Source organism: Mus pahari, chromosome 10, assembly GCF_900095145.1.
Source record: "Mus pahari chromosome 10, PAHARI_EIJ_v1.1, whole genome shotgun sequence".
Taxonomy (NCBI): Eukaryota; Metazoa; Chordata; class Mammalia; order Rodentia; family Muridae; genus Mus; species Mus pahari.
In genome coordinates, this window is record NC_034599.1 from 19,373,913 (window position 1) to 19,392,055 (window position 18,143).

At 41.4% G+C, this 18,143-nt stretch overlaps 1 protein-coding gene across 2 annotated transcripts in view; it reads left to right on the forward strand.

Annotated features, from left to right (window-relative positions):
* The first annotated feature begins 2,526 nt into the window (after positions 1-2,526).
* The window catches only part of Npsr1 (neuropeptide S receptor 1), a 213,529-nt gene continuing 197,912 nt past the window's right edge, over positions 2,527-18,143 (forward strand). For both annotated transcript variants that reach the window (XM_021207550.1, XM_021207551.1), the window contains exon 1: positions 2,527-2,717. In XM_021207550.1, coding sequence (XP_021063209.1) covers positions 2,571-2,717 — 147 coding nt within the window. In that variant the 5' untranslated portion in view covers positions 2,527-2,570. The remainder of the gene's footprint in view (positions 2,718-18,143) is intronic.

Below are 18,143 nucleotides of genomic sequence, written 5' to 3' on the forward strand. Positions count from 1 at the left end.
CTATAGATATGACCCATCCTAGATACTGCCTGGCTGGCCAAGAACCTGAGACTAGATGGGTTATGGACTTAGGGTGCAAACAAATACTACTGATGTGCTAAAAGAACGTAGCAGCAGAATGACTTCTAATGGAATTCTGCTACACCCATAGATGGCATTTCTCAGCCATCATCAGAGAAACTGCCTTCTGCAGTGGATGGGAGCAAATCAGAGACCCACAGCTCGGCAATGTGCAGAGAGTGAGACACCTTGGGACACTCAGTCCTAAATGAGATGTGTCCATCAAACCCCTCCCCTCAGAGCTCAGGGACATGTGGAGATTGTAAGATACAGGAGGGATGGAGGACATCTAGGAAAGAGGTCTTCTGTATACAGCAGGACTGTAGTGCATATGAACTCACAGAGGCTGGCAGCATGCATAGGATCTGCAAAGATCTACGCTAGATGGGGGGCCCAGGGCTGAAAGAGAAAGTCGACATAAGCCCTCATCTCTAATCTGGAAACTCTCTCCAGCTGACAATGGCTCACATAGGAAAATTAATTTTCTCTAGCAGAATCTCCCACTGGGTATGCAAACTACACTTGCGGGTAGGTCTCATGCTCATCAGTAGATGGCTAACACTACATGAACTCAGTGGTATTTGGGAAGATTTTGTAAGGCTCATACTTCATGCTTTGTCTGTGCATTAACCTTAATGGTCTTTTGTGAATATGTTACAGTTTCTAGTTTTGTATTTTCATGGGATTTCTGTATGTGCAAATGTGTATCTTTATGTCTGTATGTTTCTTTTGCTTTTTCTTTGGCTCTTTTTTCTCCTTGTTTGTTTTTTCTTTGGCTCTTTTTTCTCCTTGTTTGTTTGTTTGTTGTTTGTTTTGTTCCATTCTGGCTTGTTTGTTGTTGTTTTTCCTCAGATACCTGTTTTCTAATGAGAGAGAGAGAGAGAGAGAGAGAGAGAGAGAGAGAGAGAGAGAGAGAGAGAGAAGAAACCTTGTGTGGATTTGTGAGTGAGGAGGTAAGGAGAAGCTGGGAAGAGCTGGAGGAGGGGAAACCATGATCAAACTACAATAGTATGGAAGAATCTATTTTCAATAAAAAAGAAATACTGTTGAAACATAAAATTCTTATAGAAAAATGCATGGCTTAAAAGTGCAGCATAGTGAACACCCCCCAAAGTTAACACATTGAAAACAACACAAGAGGGATCATTACCCAAGTGCGATTCCAACCTCATGACATTCTGCTCTCTGAAGTTACCATGCCAACTAAGTTGCATCAGAATGAAAACATATACCCATTTTTTTTTTAAATTTCCCTTTAATCTTATCAACATTTCAGGGTTGTCGTCTCCTGTGTGTGCTCGTAGATTTAAGTTCTGCTTACATTGTTTTGCTTTGCTAAGGTGGTTGAGCACCTTCCCATGCTCCTTTGCCAGGAGAACCCCGTGCAGAGAGAGAGCACCTTCCCATGCTCCTTTGCCAGGAGAACCCCGTGCAGAGAGAGTTTGCTTCGTCTTTGAGTCTCTGTTTCATTTTGACCCTTTCTCTAGGAACGCACTCACTCACCGCTGCCATGTCAAAGCCCTTCTCTTGTGGACTTAATGTCTCCCCTTGCCCAGCCCACCGACTACTTCCTGCTGCTGGCTAAGTCACACTAAGACTTCCCCAGGATATTTCCCTAAGTCATGTTCTTTTTTGTGATAGAGAAACTTTAACAGTTACCAGGGGCAGTAAAGCAAAGGTTGGCCTACGTGGCTCACAGATTGACTGTGACTATAGAGAATCAGGCTTGTGGCTTGGGTTATTTCAACCTCAGGTCCTAGAGGGTATTTAAAACTGAATTCACATCAGTCTGTTCTACAGTAAATCGTGAACATTCTGGGAAGGAGCAGAGGAGACCACACTGGGACGATGAGTTCTCATAGGAAACCCCTAGTCATATTATGAGACAAACATCCCCCTACCTCCAAGTGAGGCTTCAGTAGAATCATGGGTACTATTTGCTTACATTTAGTAAATCAAAGTGTCACATTGCTAACTGAATGACTAGATGAGAATTCTATGTCAGAAAGTGATACCAGCTGAAACAAACACATAACTCTGACTGATTTCAGAAGCACAAACATGACCTGAATTAATAGACTAGCTAAATACCCCAATAGCCCCTTAGGGGAAACTGGAGCCGAGATAAAGGTCTATCACACAAGTCAGGAGAGCACACTGGACAGGTAAGCCCATCCAGGAAACGTGAGCACGGCCTTGGGGTGTCCCCACAGGATGAGGCCACACTGGGCAGGTCTGTGGGATGGTGAGGGCTGGGCTGGCTGCAGGATCATAACTGCGGAGGAGAGAGCAGCACGTGGATCTTCCTTGTCGTCAGGCAGAACTCTTCACTGAGGTGGGCTCAGGGAGGGCTCTGTGCCTGCCTGCGTTCTGGTGAGCAGTAGCCAGAAGCCTTGAGAGGCAGAAGAGGCACTGAGCAGTTGATCAGCTGTTAGCTGCTGCCCCGGCTAACTAAACTCTCTCATCCAGCTGCAGGTGCAGAGACAGTGAGAACTGACCCTGCCTGAGCCATGTCAGCCAACCTCACAGAGGGCAGCTTTCATGCCAACCAGACTGTGCCGATGCTAGATTCTTCCCCAGTAGCTTGCACTGAAATCGTGACTTTCACTGAAGCACTGGTGGCTGAGGAGTGGGGCTCCTTCTACTCCTCCTTTAAGGTAAGTGCCCAGGCTTTAGAGGCCGGGACAGGTGGGACAGGAGAGTGCTGTGAGAGCCTTATTCTTTCCTTTTCCTTTCTCTCTCTCTCTCTCTCTCTCTCTCTCTCTCTCTCTCTCTCTCTCTCTCTCTCTCTCTCTCTCTCTCTCTTTCTCCTTGTTAACTAAGGAGGGGGAAAACCGAACCTGGTAAGTTGAAATAATCAGACTTCATAGTTTTCAAAGCTCAGTTACTGTGGTTTTTTTAAGAATGCAGATGTAAGATGTTTTTGCTGTTTCTGTGTAAATTTGCAACTTGTCAGTAGCACTTACCAATTCGATATTTCACTCTCCATTCCACTTGCAGAGAGCACTATAGTTAACCCTGGAGTAGTACGCGAAGAGTCTGTTTCTAGCAAAAATAGCAAGTGTTCCACTACACATTTTTCCTCAATGCATGATCATTGATTTGTTGTGAGTTTTTTGTTTCATTTGGGTTTTGTTTTTTGAAACATCAGAGGATTGGAAAGCCCCATTCATAGTGCTGACACCAAGACAGGGTAGAAGGCAGGGAGGACCCTTCTGTTTTTTCTGTACCTTCTCAATGAACATTAGTCAGAAATGCATTCTTTGTCGAGTTGTTGACTGTAGTTGCCCAGGTTGCTGCCTTGAATAAATAAAATTAATCTAAATTTGGTGAGTTTCATCCCTGCAATGTCAAAGCACCGTAACTCTCTCGTTAAGCTATTATTGTCCCATGTTTTCTAGAAAGAACTAGTGGACCAGAACAAATCAGGTGTCTAGAAAATATGAGCTTGCTGCTTTGTACATGAAAACCCTAGATGGTGGGGCCATTTCATTGCCTGCCTGCCTAACGTGCCTCGTGTAGGTCATCCCCCTAAGTCACGGTCTTCAGCCTGACCTTGGTGTCCAAAGGAGAGTTCTTCCAGATAAACCCTAGGCACTGCTGTGTTTTGCTGGTATTGTTGATAATTTTCTGATATTCTCGAAATGGTTTGGCTTTGCAGTTAAATTTATGATTCATGTGGTATCCACTCTCTACTCTCTCATTCAATCCCTGCTCCCAACTCTTAGAATGAAACTTTCAGCTGGGAGCTTTCCAGGGACTCAGACAGTTTTTTCCTTTAGTGTGAAGTCTCAGAGTGAATTACTGCCAACTTCAGAAGACCCAGTCCCTTAGACTCACCTAACTTACACACACACACACACACACACACACACACACACACACACACACACACACTTGCTCAGCACACCTCTTCATTATCACTGACGAGTGTTTGAACACTGCCTTTTCTGAAACCAGTCTGAACTCCAGAGTGGATCTCAGCAGGCTTTCTGTGCCCAGGAACCTTGGGCTCTGAAGTACTACTGCCAAGTTGCCTTTGATGTTTATGAAACATGACAACAAGCATACTGAAGAGACTGCACACCCCCCCCCTCGCAAGATGCAATAATCAACAATAATGCTATGGTTCTGAGGCTCAGGCAATAACCACCCTCTGCTGAAGGCTCATTTACCATCTTAAATTCCACCTGAGGAAATGCTTTGAACACACAAACAAATCCCTGCACCCTGGCTCTCCACTATTATTAGCACACTCTGTCCCAAAGATGACATTGTCACTAGATACTGGATAATTGCACCCTCTGTTTCATTCCTGAAGTCGGGCTAGTGGCCAGTGCACAAAGAGAAGCAGAGAGGAATTATGCCCATTGAGCTGGGAGCAGTTCTGTGTTATGCCTCATTTGTGAGAAATTTATTTATTAACTAAAGCAGAAATTTTCAGGTACACAAAAATGAGGCAGGGAGAGGCCTTGGCAACCTAGCCTCAACCTTAGTAGAACTTTATTCTGTGGCTGCCTTGAGCACAAACAGTTCTGTTCCACTATTTATACAGAAACCTGCCTGTGATTCAAACCCTTCTTAGCTGGGCTTCCTTTTCTGCCACATAATTCTAATGTGAAATGCCAAAAATGTGCCCGATTTACTACTCCCTAAATGTGTCCCTTTAATTCATATTGCCTTCAGAAAAAAAAAAGCAGTGAAAGAAATATAAATTAGAGAAGAGTGAAAGAAAATAAATAAACTTTGATAGGAGTCCACGTGGTGGAAATTCCAACAGCAGTTGCTGAACAGCCACTTGTTCTACTTCGTGCCAAGAGCCAATCTGGGTGACTCCATGGGCAGCTCTTGTTATTCCCACATTCGTGGCATAAGCACTTGACTCCCATCTTGGTCTGGGTTTATCTAAATTCTGCCCGTACTTTCCGGTTCAGCAGAGGTTGCTTCCTCCAGGTACCTCTCACACCTTGTGCTCCTCAGGTTCTTGAACCACATCTCCCCTTGTTACTTCACGGAGCTGTCTCACACTTCTGCTGTAGTATTTGTTGAGGGAATGTGCTGCAGACTCTGAGATCCTTCCCTTGGTTTCACAAGGTCTCCTCAACCCAGCATTTTTCTAGAGACAGATGATAAACAGTTGGGGCATAAACAATGGATAACATTCTTCTGTCATCAGTTTTCATTGAAATGGGCAACACAACATTGCCTTTCTCCTTGGAAGAAGTGGAGGAACCTGGTGAGAGGCCATTCATTCTGCCGGTCCATCCTCATCCTCTGTGGTCTCTGCCAACTGAACTCGCCAAAAAGAAAGAACATATTCACCCAATACCTACTCCATTTCAAAGTCAATGGGACTAAAGTCAGTCTTGGATTCCCATGTCTGAGATTCTGTCAATAATGGGTCTTCTTAGTGTCAGGATAAATCCTAGAAAAATTCCATCTACCCAATCACAGACTTAGGTTGTTTCAACCTTCTTAGGCCATATCTCTAGGACTGTGTTATCATTTGTGTTCTTCTCTGACACAAAGCTGTGTTGGCAGAAGACATAACATCCCTGTGTCTGGTTTTCTGGTTCTTTTTATACTCAAGCTTAGAACCTTTCAATTTCATCCATTTCTAACCCCCTCCTCCATTTTAAGCTCAGCTCTCAGTGTCCCACCCTCCTGCCTTCTCCTAAGTATGTCAGACTCCCCCAAACTCAGAGGGGCAGTCAGGTGTGAGCCTACCTCCCACTTACCTCTCCAATATCTGTGTGTGTAGGTATGCAGTTGTCGTCTGGAGCTTTTCAACCAAGGCCTTGGTGAGCATCAGTCTTAGTGTGTTTCAGCTTGCTGTACCCCCTCCCCCACAAGTTATATCCACTTTACCTACCATGGTTGAGATGCTGTAGTGTTGAGAGATTATCTGAGCTTTGAGAACCCACCAGTTTCAAGTACCTTACTCATTACAGCATACATAGTTCTGCCCAAAAACAAGACGCAGGCAAAAACCTTCACACAAAATCCTTTCATCTTACAGGTGAGCTTGTTAGCATTGTTTCTGGAACTTAGTGAGTGATGAGACATCTAATTTAAAGAAAGTGGGAGGGAGATATATCTGAATCATTAAATTAGCTAAATTATAAAATAACGCAAATCAAACTCAGTGTTATTACTCATAGGTAAAGGGAGGGGGGTGGATGTGAACTAAGACTGTTAAACAGTACCTAATCGTGATCCCCCATCAAGCCTCCTTCAGTGAATCCTTGGAAATAATATGCAATTAGTCTAAGTATTGTTTGCATGTAAATGATTGCTCCCTCCTTCGGAGAGGACACAGTTGATCCCTCTGTGTGCCCACCCTCTCTGCCCTGTTGTCCTGCTGGCAGTTTTTTAAACATAACCTTTCCCCCCTGTTCTCACAAAAGCAAACTGTAACAGAACCTGCCCCCAATTAATGACACAGTGCAGTCAAAACTGCTCTTAAGCTTCTGTCATTCTGCAAGCTCTGTGGAGTCAAGACAGCTCCCTTCTAAGACCCTATCTGTCTGCCCTGGGCCAGCCTTTCCACCTCTGTAGCTCTCAGTTCGATACTGCCTGCTGACTTGTCTGCTCCTCTGAAAGCCCCACTTTACCTATTGTCATCCCGATAAGCCCTGGTGTTCTCATTGTCTACCCTAAAGCCCATCACGTACATTTAAATTCTCTAATTGGTCTTTCTCAGTATGTCCACTTGAGTTCTCCAGTCTAAAACTCTCGCTGTCCATAAGGGGAAGTCTTATTTAGCACTACTCAGGCAAATGTCTATTAAGGTTCTGTTCCTTCCTAATTGCTTCTTCTATGAAGACCTAATACACCAGTGGGTCAACCCTCCACTCTGGGTGGACTCAGTCATGCATGCAGTCAGTCCAATGTCATTTCCTGTAAGACACAGGCATTGTTGATAGCTTCAGAAGGATGGCATACAATTTGACCAGCTATTTACTAGTGCAGGAAGAGATTGCCTTCTGTCAAATTTTTCTGCATTATTAATAAGTTGAATATCAAGAGGCATAATCTTGATTAATGCAGAGTAAACTTAGTCACTGGGGAGATTTCAGTCCAGGAGAATTTTCTAAGGGACTGGCTGTAAGAAATTATCTAAGTTCATGGACAGCCTCCTTCTATGTACGGAAAGCATAAGAGTGGTTGGGGCTTTATCCTACCAGGCTAGCATCGGGGCAAAAGGGCAATTAGTGTTAAGAAAGGAAACATTCCATTGACCCTCCAGAACATCTATCCTTTTTCTGGACCACTGTCTGGCTCTGACTCTGGAAAAGGGGCTGTGTCACTTTGTGATAGTTCCTTCAGCCTTTAAACCTATTTTTTGAAAATTATTCTATATTATTTATTTAATTTTTTCTTATACTATGTTTTGATTATATTTTCTCCCCCCAAATTCTAGACTCTCCCTACCTCCTTATACACTTAACTTCCTGTTATAACTCTCCCCTCTCTCTCTTTCTTTCTCTCTGTCTCTCTCTGTCTGCCTCTCTCTCTCTCTCTCTCTCTCTCTCTCTCTCTCTCTGTCTCTCTCTCTCACACACACACAAACACACACGTGAAAATCAAAGCAAACAAAAACAACAAAACAAAAGAATAACAAAGTAAAATAAAACAAAAATCACTCCTTTAAAACAGCACAGAGTCAGTTTTGTGTTGGCCAACTACTCCTGGGCCTGCCCTGGAGAGTGGTTGATATGCCCAATTGTCTTAGTCAGTGCTCTATTGCTGTGAAGAGACACCATAATCATGGCAACTTTCATACAAGTAAGACTGTAATCGGGGCTTGGTTGCAGGTTCAGATGTTTAGTCCATTGTCATCATTATGGGAAACATCACAAGGAACATGGTGGCATACAGGCAGACAAGGTGGTAGAGAAATAGCTGAGACTTTGATATCCAGGTTCACAGGCAGCAGACAGACAGTGGGAGCAACTCAGGCTTTTGAAACCCCCAAAAATCATCTTTGCTGGTCTGCATACCAGGGGCAGCCAGGCTGGCAGAAATGAGAGGTTTTATAGGGCTTGGGCATGATCAGAAGGGCCAAAGTGTTACAGCTCTCTGAGGGGAAGCCAAAACAAGATGAGCTTTCAGACCTCTTCTGTGGCCGGTACTGCCCAGAGTCGGTGGCAGGCAGTGAAATGCAACAGGCAGCTCGGAGCCAGAGCCACCAGGCAGGATGTGGCTGCAGTTAAGCAGGCATCCCGCTTGTTGGGCAAGGTTGCGTTCCAGGGATGAATGCTTTGGGAGAGAAAACTCTTAGATGATCTTCAGTGAAATTCTCATGCACTTTATTTCTTGTGGACAGAAACCCTATCAACGTTTTTAGGGTGGGGTGGGATCTAGGGGTAGATCATCCCATTGGCTCAGTCTGAGATGTTAGGCATCCTCTATTTGCATGGGGATGGACCCCAGGTGTTGTCCCTACATAATTGATTGTCATGGTTCTTCTAGTGGAGTTTAGTGTCCTTGCCCCATGGCTGGGAGCTAGTATGAACACTTGCTGCTTTTTGAGTTTTATTGGGGTTCTGAACTTTTGCTACAACCTTATTAGTTCTTCTGTCTGGTGGATGCCCCACAGATCCCCAGTGACACAACTCCTACAACAAGGCCACAACTCCTAAGCTTTTCAGATAGGGCCTGATGACCAAGTATTCAAATCTATGATCCTATTGCCATTCTCCTTCAAACCACTATACCAGTGACATTTCATTGATGCAAATGGATTTTCCCATTTTGGGGGCAGTATCAATTATAAATAGCTTTCCAGTTAGGGTGGGACTTTAAAGATATATTCTTTTGCAGTGGTTAAAAAAAAAAGTCACATCTCTTTAAGCTGCTTACAATTCTCCTCATGACATATTCAGGTACTCGGTACTAGTCAATTCTGTATTGGCATAATCAAGGTTATATGCCAAGGGAAATGAGTACATGGGCTGTATTGGGAAGAAGCACATCAATGGATGCTTCAAAGCGTCTTCCCAGCATCCTGGAAATAACTTCCTGTTTGTTCAGTGGGTGGTAGTTTTCTAGCTACAGCTACAGACTCAAATGAATGAGAAGGCCACGTTGGTATTTTTATTTTAGTGAAATTTAGTTTCTCTGTGTTTCAATCATCTCACTGCAAGAAGAGGTAACTGCCTCATCACCAGGTCCAGCGACGTTCCCACATTTTCTCCTCCATTCAGTTTCTAGAGCAAAGAATCTGAGAGCACAGGCCCTGTTGCTGACCTTTCAGAGACTCAATTCACATGTTCTCAGTGTCTATGTGACTCGTCCATTTAGCCCTCCTCCAGCCTTGGTTTTCTCATCTGATTGGAGCTTTACCAGATGATACTCTGGCAAGAAAGTTAAGGGATGAAATGCTTAAAGTTTTTAAAAAGCATCAAGTGGCTTAAACAGTGTTTAATTTTAGCAACTATAGTATTAGGATATAATCTTTATACTATTTCCTGATACTATCTATAGACCTATTATCCGCATGGAAGAAGTTTGGAGACCCTGGGGACCCTGGAGCATACCACACTGCTTGTCAGCAGTGCCCCAAGTGTGTGTCCAGAGATAATGTCTGGCGTGTGATAGCATACGTCACTCTTTTTCTTTTTGTTTTAATTTTAATTAAACTATCAACATTTTGGAACAAGATACAGATATGTCGGGAAGATGCTGTTTCTTACCTTTTCATTGTGTTATTAGTTAATGGTCATCCCATCGAGGGTTCTTGGCTGAGATGAGAAGCTCTATCTTGCTCATAAAGTGCATGGGTCTCTACTGTAGGAAGAAATGAGACTTTTCTAGGCTACCATATAGCAGAATTACCTGACCTCATAATACAAGTATAAAAGATAATTCAGATTCTTGTTCCCCCACTTAAGCAATATGGATGCCTACCTGACATATGAATATATTTTTCTTGGCATTTTACAGTTTGTAAAACAATGTCCTTTTACAGCATTCAAACTTCCTCTTGGCTCTTGGAGATATGAAAACAGCATTCATTTTTTTTTAAAAAAAAAACCAGATGTGAAAGTGAAGACTGAGAGAAGTTGAAGACAAAGGGACCCCCAGACAAATGAATATCATAAAATCAAAAGGGAAATAGGATTCCCAGCTGATATCAGGAAAAAGTACCCACTGCAGAACAGGAAAGCGAGACTAGAATCTCAGTGCTCTAATATACCTCATGCTCTTCTCTCTCACCACAGTGGCAAGCAAGCCAACCTGTAGTTACATTTTTATGCAGCTTCCAGGGAAGATGGTCCTCATCTCCTGCTGGTTAAAGGCTGAAATGACTCAGGATTTCACAGTGACCCATGTAGGTCAAGAATCTGTTCATGGTGGGCATGGGAAATATACTTTCCACATATCTCTGTGCTCCAAAGATTTACTTATTCATGCAGAATATGCCCCAGGTCTTTCTGACCTTTCACATCTCCCCGACCATCCTCTGGGCTCTTCTTCTCACTTTTTTTTTTACTACATGTACCAGGTATATCCCCCCTCCTGTATCTTCTGATATAACTCTGGACTCTGTTGACCCCTTGCTCTTCTGTGAAGAGTCACTCAGCGTCCACTAGCATCAGCATCCCACCACTGCAAAAGCATTCACTGTCTGTAAAAAGTGATGCTTTCCTGGACTGACCTCTGTGCAAGCACTAGAGAGCCAAAGAGGAGTTATTAGTGCACTAAGAGGCAGATAAACTAATGCAGGAACTGAGAACATGTTATTAAAAGAGATTCTCAGCTCTTTCCTAACACACATGAAAAGATAAAATATGCCTCCTTATTACTCAACTTAATATAAAACCTTAAATAAATATCTTATCTAAAATTAAGGCAAAGGGTAGTATTGCAGAAGTCAGTTAATTGGGCTGTGTTATTTCCTTTCCATTTTGGTGAGGACCTTTTGCTCTACTAAGTTAAGAATCACAGATAAGTTTAACTGGGTGTTATGCTAGGTACTGGAGGTGCACAGCTGGATGAAACAGACACCGGACCCTTGGGCAGCTCTGTCTATCTGGGAAGACAGACATAAGTGATAGCCACTTCTGATGTCAGTTTGAAAGAATATGCTGTTAATTAGATAAAGCAAAGTAAGGTGCTCAGCAGGGTCATGAGCATATAGTCCATAAGTCCAGAGAAAGCCAATGCTCTGCCTAGGAAGCTGGGTCCAGGTAGAGGAGAGAGGAAAGAGCTTGGCTCATGTGGTCCCTTGTGCTAATAATCATTTGGTATTTTCTCCCAAATGAGAAGAACTCTTTGATGTTTTATTAAGAAAACATGTTAACAGTTAAGACTGTACTTTGGAGCATTTAATCAGGATAACACTGAGATCCAGGGAGAATGCATGTGGATATGAGAGCTTCATGCTCAGCCACTCGCTGGGAGTGTGAGATTGGAGAATAAGAAGCCACAGGAATTGGGGTTTGTAGAGGGGAGGTTTCCTGGAGTGTGGGCCTGCTCTGGAGTGTGGTTGATGTACTGAGTGGCATTTTATTGGACAAAACTGATTTAGTCTTTGCCAGCAAGTATCAATTACAAGCTTCTTGATTAGGGGTGGCAGCCCATGTCTACTTCCCTTTCTCAATGCTAGGACTCTTTTGGACTTGAACTGGTGCAGATCTTAGAAGTACTGTCTCAGTCACTGTGAATTCATACGTGTTTCAGTCTTCTGTCTGGAAGACACTGTTTCCTTGGAGTCATCCATCTTCTCTGATGCTTATAATCTTTATGCCTCCTCTTCTGCATAGATTCCCTGAGCCTTAGGAAGAGAAGTTTTGATGACAATGTCCGATATAAGTCTGAGTATCTCACTGTCTGCACATTTGTGGGTCTCTATGTTGATACTCATCTACTACAAGAAGAAGCCTCCTTTGTGTTGATTGAGGGAGGCACTAGTCTGTAGACTGCACACAACAAATTTTCAATAACAAAAAAGGCCAAATGTTGTCATGGCTATGGATAGGAAAGAAGGGAATACCTTGAAAGAAAGCTCAGAGAACTCTCGCTGCACGATACAATTGTTCTATATTTTGATTTCAGTAATTGCATAAATATCAAAACTCACAGAGCTGTACATTAAGAGGGTTGCATGACCTCTGAATAAATTATACCTCAGTAAAAATTTTACAAAGATTAATATCATGAGTAATTTTCACAAACTGTGCTTTATTTAAAGTCATAAATTCTGAGTGACCACGTAGGGGAAGCATGGCTCAGGCTCCAGAGGGACCTATAAGGAGACATTAGTACAGAACTAACAACGGGAGGAGCTAGACAACAGATGTGGCCCACAATAATAAGTGTCACAGGGCCATAGGGCATTGTTTAAATAGTCCCTCCTCCAACATTTCCTAACAAGGACACATTTTAATGTTCCCTCTGTCCTAATGGTTTGCTTCTCCTCAAGACATGTTGTACATGTACATATTGTGTTTGTCCTGTGTCAGCTTCTGGAAATGGTGCTCAAGACAGGACTGCCATCTGTCTCTGACTGTGCCCCCCTCTGAAGAGCTGTGCCTGGGAGTCTGAGAGAGTGAGAGAATCCCTTCGTGGACTCAGCACTGTGCTGAAGGCCATTTGACAAAGAATTCTGGGGAGAGTTCTGAGTTCTCCCAGGGTCCTTTTCACTATGTTTCACATGAAGCCTTTCATATGCACATTTCCTCAGAAATTTTACAATACAATATGCAATGAGGATGAAAAATGATGCTGGTTCTGTGAACACATGGGACACACGAATAGGGTTGATAAGAATGCAGGACATGAGCCTGGAGAAGTAACCTGGGAAGGGACAAGCTGTAAACACCTGTAAACAGCTTTCAGTTGTCCCTAGAGTCAGCTTTAAGTCACTCCTTGACATTTCCCCTGAAAACTCATCTGAATTTTCTTTACCATTAATGGTGCCTTGGTGTGAGAAAACAGGTTGGAAAGTCTCTAAGGTATCAAATAAAGGTTTTTCTTTATCTGAAAAAATAGACAGGGACCTGGTTTTTTTTGCTTTCTCTTTATCTTTCTACCTTGAGCTCAGGTACAATGTGTACAGCTGCAAGAGCCATTCTGGAACCAAAAGAGGAAAACTAAAGAACCCCAGAGATCAAGGGCAGCAGCAATCTACCTTCAGGTTTTTAGCTATATGAGGAAAAGCAAAACCATTTTTGTGTAAGTGGTTTTATAATAAATGGACATTGTTTATTTTTTAAGCTAAAAACTATATTGCCATTAAAAAACCAAGTGAGATGGAGATGTTGCATTGAAAAACAGAAGCCTTGTAAACGAAGCAGAGAGCCAAGGAGTCATTTTGGGTGTTTCACAGTTAGGCAGTACAGAAGAAGCTGACTCTGTCCAGTTTCTTAATCCTGTTATCTAGATTACAAAAGGTTCAGCATAGTTTGTATGTATCTGAGTAAGAATAAAAAGACTCATCTTCCAGGTGGAGGAATAGGCTTTCAATTTTTAGATGAATGACTTAAATAACTTAATTGGGGACAGTGAACATAACAGTGGCTCACTTTTCCATTATTGCTTCCCAAGTTTTTTTTTTTTTTTTAAAGCTTCCCAAGCGAAATCAACCAAGAAAATTTGGCTTTCCAGTTTCTGAGGACAGCCAGTCTCATACTGTGTACTCCTGAGTACTTTTCAGGGCTGTTGAACCAAGTTTTGCAACCCTGACACAATGCTCTGTTCTGGGGGAAGGACTAGATGTGACAATTCTAAGCACAGCATTATTATAGGGAAAGAAGAAGGAGGCCATCTTGGATGAGTCATGAGAACTAGTTTCTGAGATAGTCTCAACAAGCCCAGAGCAGATGGCAGGTGAAGAGGATGTGAAGTTCCATCAAACACCAGTTTCTCAGATTCCATATATCTGGATACCCAGCTTATCATGTTCTCTGCCTTTTGCACCTGTGCATCTCAGTACTCGAAGATTTTCAGGCTCACTGCCCTCCCAGATTCTCCATATATTCATCTGAATTCTCTACTTTTTGGGTTCTGCAATGCTTCTGACTTCTCACCCACTCGACAACACTAACTTACCCACTACAAAAGCAAGCAGAGAAATTCCATGGAGCTCCTTCCCTCTTCAATTCTGTTTTAGAAGAACCTTCTCCTCTAGGGGGAATAGGTGGGGCAGAACTTGAGTAAGAACTGAGTAGAACCTTCAGAGAATCCCAGGAAGTCAGGAAGGTTCCTCCTTTCTCTCTCAAGTCACTCTTTTGCTAGTGTCCCCTAGTAGTCTTGCCACCCTACCTATGACATTCTGTTTACACTTTGCATGTTTGGTTAAACCTTAGTTTTACTTTAATCTCCGTTCATAACGTTAAAATGCATTTCTTAATCAACCAATTGCAAGCACCAAAACCATTCTGAATAAATTGATTCTGTCCCTCCAGAGTCTTACCCTATCGCTTATTACCTGAACTTGAGAATTCCATTCATATACAGATATTAAATCTGTATTTGTTCAAGAATATTGTTCACCCAATTCACAAGTTGATAAATAATTGAAAGGAATATTGTTTGTGCTCTAATGTAGCTTCCCTCTGATCATCTCCTCCTATAGATTCTAGCTCCAGGCAAGAAAAGCAATCAATACAAAAGAAGATGCTCTTTGGCTAAGAATAAATTTTATTAACTTTCTAACAATTCAGTATTTTTGAGGAGTTTTTGCTTAAATTGAGTAAATATGCAAAGGATATTCAAGAACATAAAAACTATTACCACATAATAAGACTTAAAAATAGTTTCTAGAATGCTAATTCTGCAAAACCTGTTGTCCCTTCTATTGATCATTTGATTCTTTCCTTCATTGATCATATTTAAGCTAAGTTAGGATGTGTTAACATGCAATCCCAAACAACCATGTTACAATGTCTCTTTTCTATGTCAGCCACACACTGAAACACAGTGATAAGAGAACTCTGGTAACTGAAGTCTCTCAGGGGCCTAATAATGGATGATCCACCCAACACAGACTTCTAGAATCCTAGATCAGAGGAGGAGAGAAAAGAGGAGAAGAAATGAAGAAGACTAAAGAAGGAGGGAAGATGAGAAAAATTGGAATTTAGTAACAAAGTAATCCAAATATTATTAAATGAAGTAGACATGGCATTGTTCTAGAAAATCTCCCTCGCTCAGACGCCTTCAAAACTTCTCCACCAGCTCAATGTACCTTAAGGTTGGACCACACACACAAAAAAAGAGACGCCTTTAGGACAGGGATAACCTGGAGAGTAGAGAGAACTCAGGAGGAAAAGCTGAACAGGGATAACAAAGGGAGTCAGGGACTCCCCTCTCAGTTATCTGTAAACATTACTTAGCATCACCAAGTTAGTATAACAAGGCTAAGATCAATAATGAAAAAATGTTTTGTTTAGAGTAACATGAAGGTGTTATTTCAATAAGAAAAAAATCATTGCATCTGAATATTACCCTGACTATATATTTTATTTTTTCTTTCCATAAATGACCTCACAAGAATTATTGACAGGTGTCATTTTAAAGGCTATTGGATAGTTATTTTTTTCATAACAGCAAACTGATCATCAGTCTCACCTTAGAGGTGTTTATTTGGCATTTATACACACACACACACACACACACACACACACACACACACACACACACACATAGACACACACGAATACTTAATGTGAGTTTTCTCACTACCTAAACTTTTACATACAGGGGTTATTTTCACTGTTTTGAAGCAGTTTGGGGTATACACTAAAATAGAGGAGCCATAAAAGTTACACAACACATTCCTGTGTTATACACAAACCCCACCAGACCAGTGAATTTTGTCTAGGTAATCAACTTGTATGAATACTTCATTACTGCCAGTATCTTACTTAAAGGCTCATGCTTAGTGCCTTCTGTTCTGCAGGTCTGGACAAGTGCCCCATATAAGTATCCACCAGCCATGTTTCTTCTATTCTTTGCCTATTCATCCCTTTCCCATAACTCCTAGGAAATATTGCTCACTTTAATATCTCTAGTTTTGCCATTTCAAGCATGTCATGAATTTGGGCATTATGGGATAGTCTTTTTGACTGAGTTTGTGCTTCATAATTGTGCATTATTTTTCATGACTTCATAGCACATTCTTTTCTAGTGTCTGAGTATATCACACTTTATCTATTTACTCACTTACTGAAGGAAATTTTCATTGCTTCTAAAGTTTAATAATTAGGAAAGCAGCTGTTGTAAACAGTCAGAGCAATTATCTTTGTGAACCTAAGTTTTGAACTCTACTGGGCAAATATCAAGGAGTATAGTACTAGACTGTGAAAGAGGAATATGTTTAGTGTTATTAGGAGCTGATAAATTGTCTTTCAAGGTTCCTATTCCATTTTGTTTTTCTACCAGCATTGAAAATTCTTCTTATTTTATATTCTCAGAAACATTTACATTATAAGTGCTCTGGTCAAATAAAATAAATAAAAATAATAAAATAAAATAAAATAAAATAAAATAAAATAAAATAAATGCTCTGGTCTTGAGCCATTCTAATAAAAAAAAAAAAATGTTTTGTCCTGAAAAGGAAATATTGAGGCATATGTGGATCTAATAATACAAAATTGCCAAAATAGAGAAAGAAATGACTATTTTTGTCAATAAAACTAGGGGGAGTTGGGCAGGTGTGTGATGTTTCTAACCAAAGGAAAAGGTAAAATCATGGATTTGAATTTTTACAAAATCCACAGAATAAATATTGAAGATGAACAAAGACTGTCTCAGCCTATACAATTTTAAAAAGAAAATAAAGCTAAGAAAATATACATTTCAATATACATACTGAGTCTGATGATTCATAGTATATATGACCAATATAACATCATGAACGTCTTTAAAAAATGAAGTTTTTTAGGAGAGAATGTGGAAAACATGAGTAAATATATTTAATACAAGCTAGAATGTAGGGAAAATGTATTAGTAGCCTGAATAATAAAAGTTCAGTCATAAACATGAAACCAAGTAGACAAGAGTAAAGAACATTAATATTTAATTAACAGCAATGCTATCAGCATCCTTTTACCTTTGGGAAGATTCTAAGAGTCTGCTGAATACAGGTGCCTTTGTAATAACAAAGTCTGTCAAATAGTGGGCGCATTAGTCAGGGTTCTCCAAAGAGGGGGAAACTGAGAGAATGATCTCTCTCTCTCTCTCTCTCTCTCTCTCTCTCTCTCTCTCTCTCTCTCTCTCTCTCTCCTTTTACCTCTATCTCTATCTCTTTATCTAGTTCTATATCTAGTTCTAAATCTATCCGTATGATTTATTGAATTGGTTTTAGTATGAGTAGATCAGTAGTTTAACACTGGCTGCTTTACCCTGGAAAGGCCAAGGATCTAGTAGTTTCTTCATTCAAAAAGCTGCATGTCCCATATGCCCAATCTGGTGCTGGAGGCCTGGAGAATTCCTAGACAATTGCTGGGTTCAGATTTAATATCAGCAGCAGCAACAGCATGAATGAGTTTGCCAGGGAGAATTGGGGCAAGCAGGCAAAATGCAAAGTTTCTTCTGTGCTTGTCCTTTGATGTGGATTAACAATGGAAGGGGCCACACACAATTAGAGTGGTCTTCTTGCTCCCATATGAGAGCAGGGACCATGTCATCCCAATCCATCCCACCATTCCTTTACTGTACCCTGTGCAACTCATGATCTTGAATTTGAACTGCATACTTTAAAACTCAAGGCTTCAGACTTAGAAGAAACAAAAGACCTTAGAATCGTCTCTTTGTAATTATAACCATTCCTCCCATATCCTTATCCTGGGTTTGCTGTTGCTGTTCCGTTCTGTCTTACAGTAACTTACTTCATCCATTCTGTGCAGCATAGAGTAAGAATGCCTGCTACCCAGACCCTGATAAGTAGATACCTCCTCACCAGCTCCTTAGACTCTATAACACTACACTGTATCACAGCATGGAAGTCTCACCAAATTCTCTAATTTATATTGTTAATGATGGCTTTACTATTAAATGTGTGCATGATGGGAAAGAGAGGGAGGGGGAGGGAGAGGGAGAGAGGGAGAGAGGGAGAGAGGGAGAGAGGGAGAGAG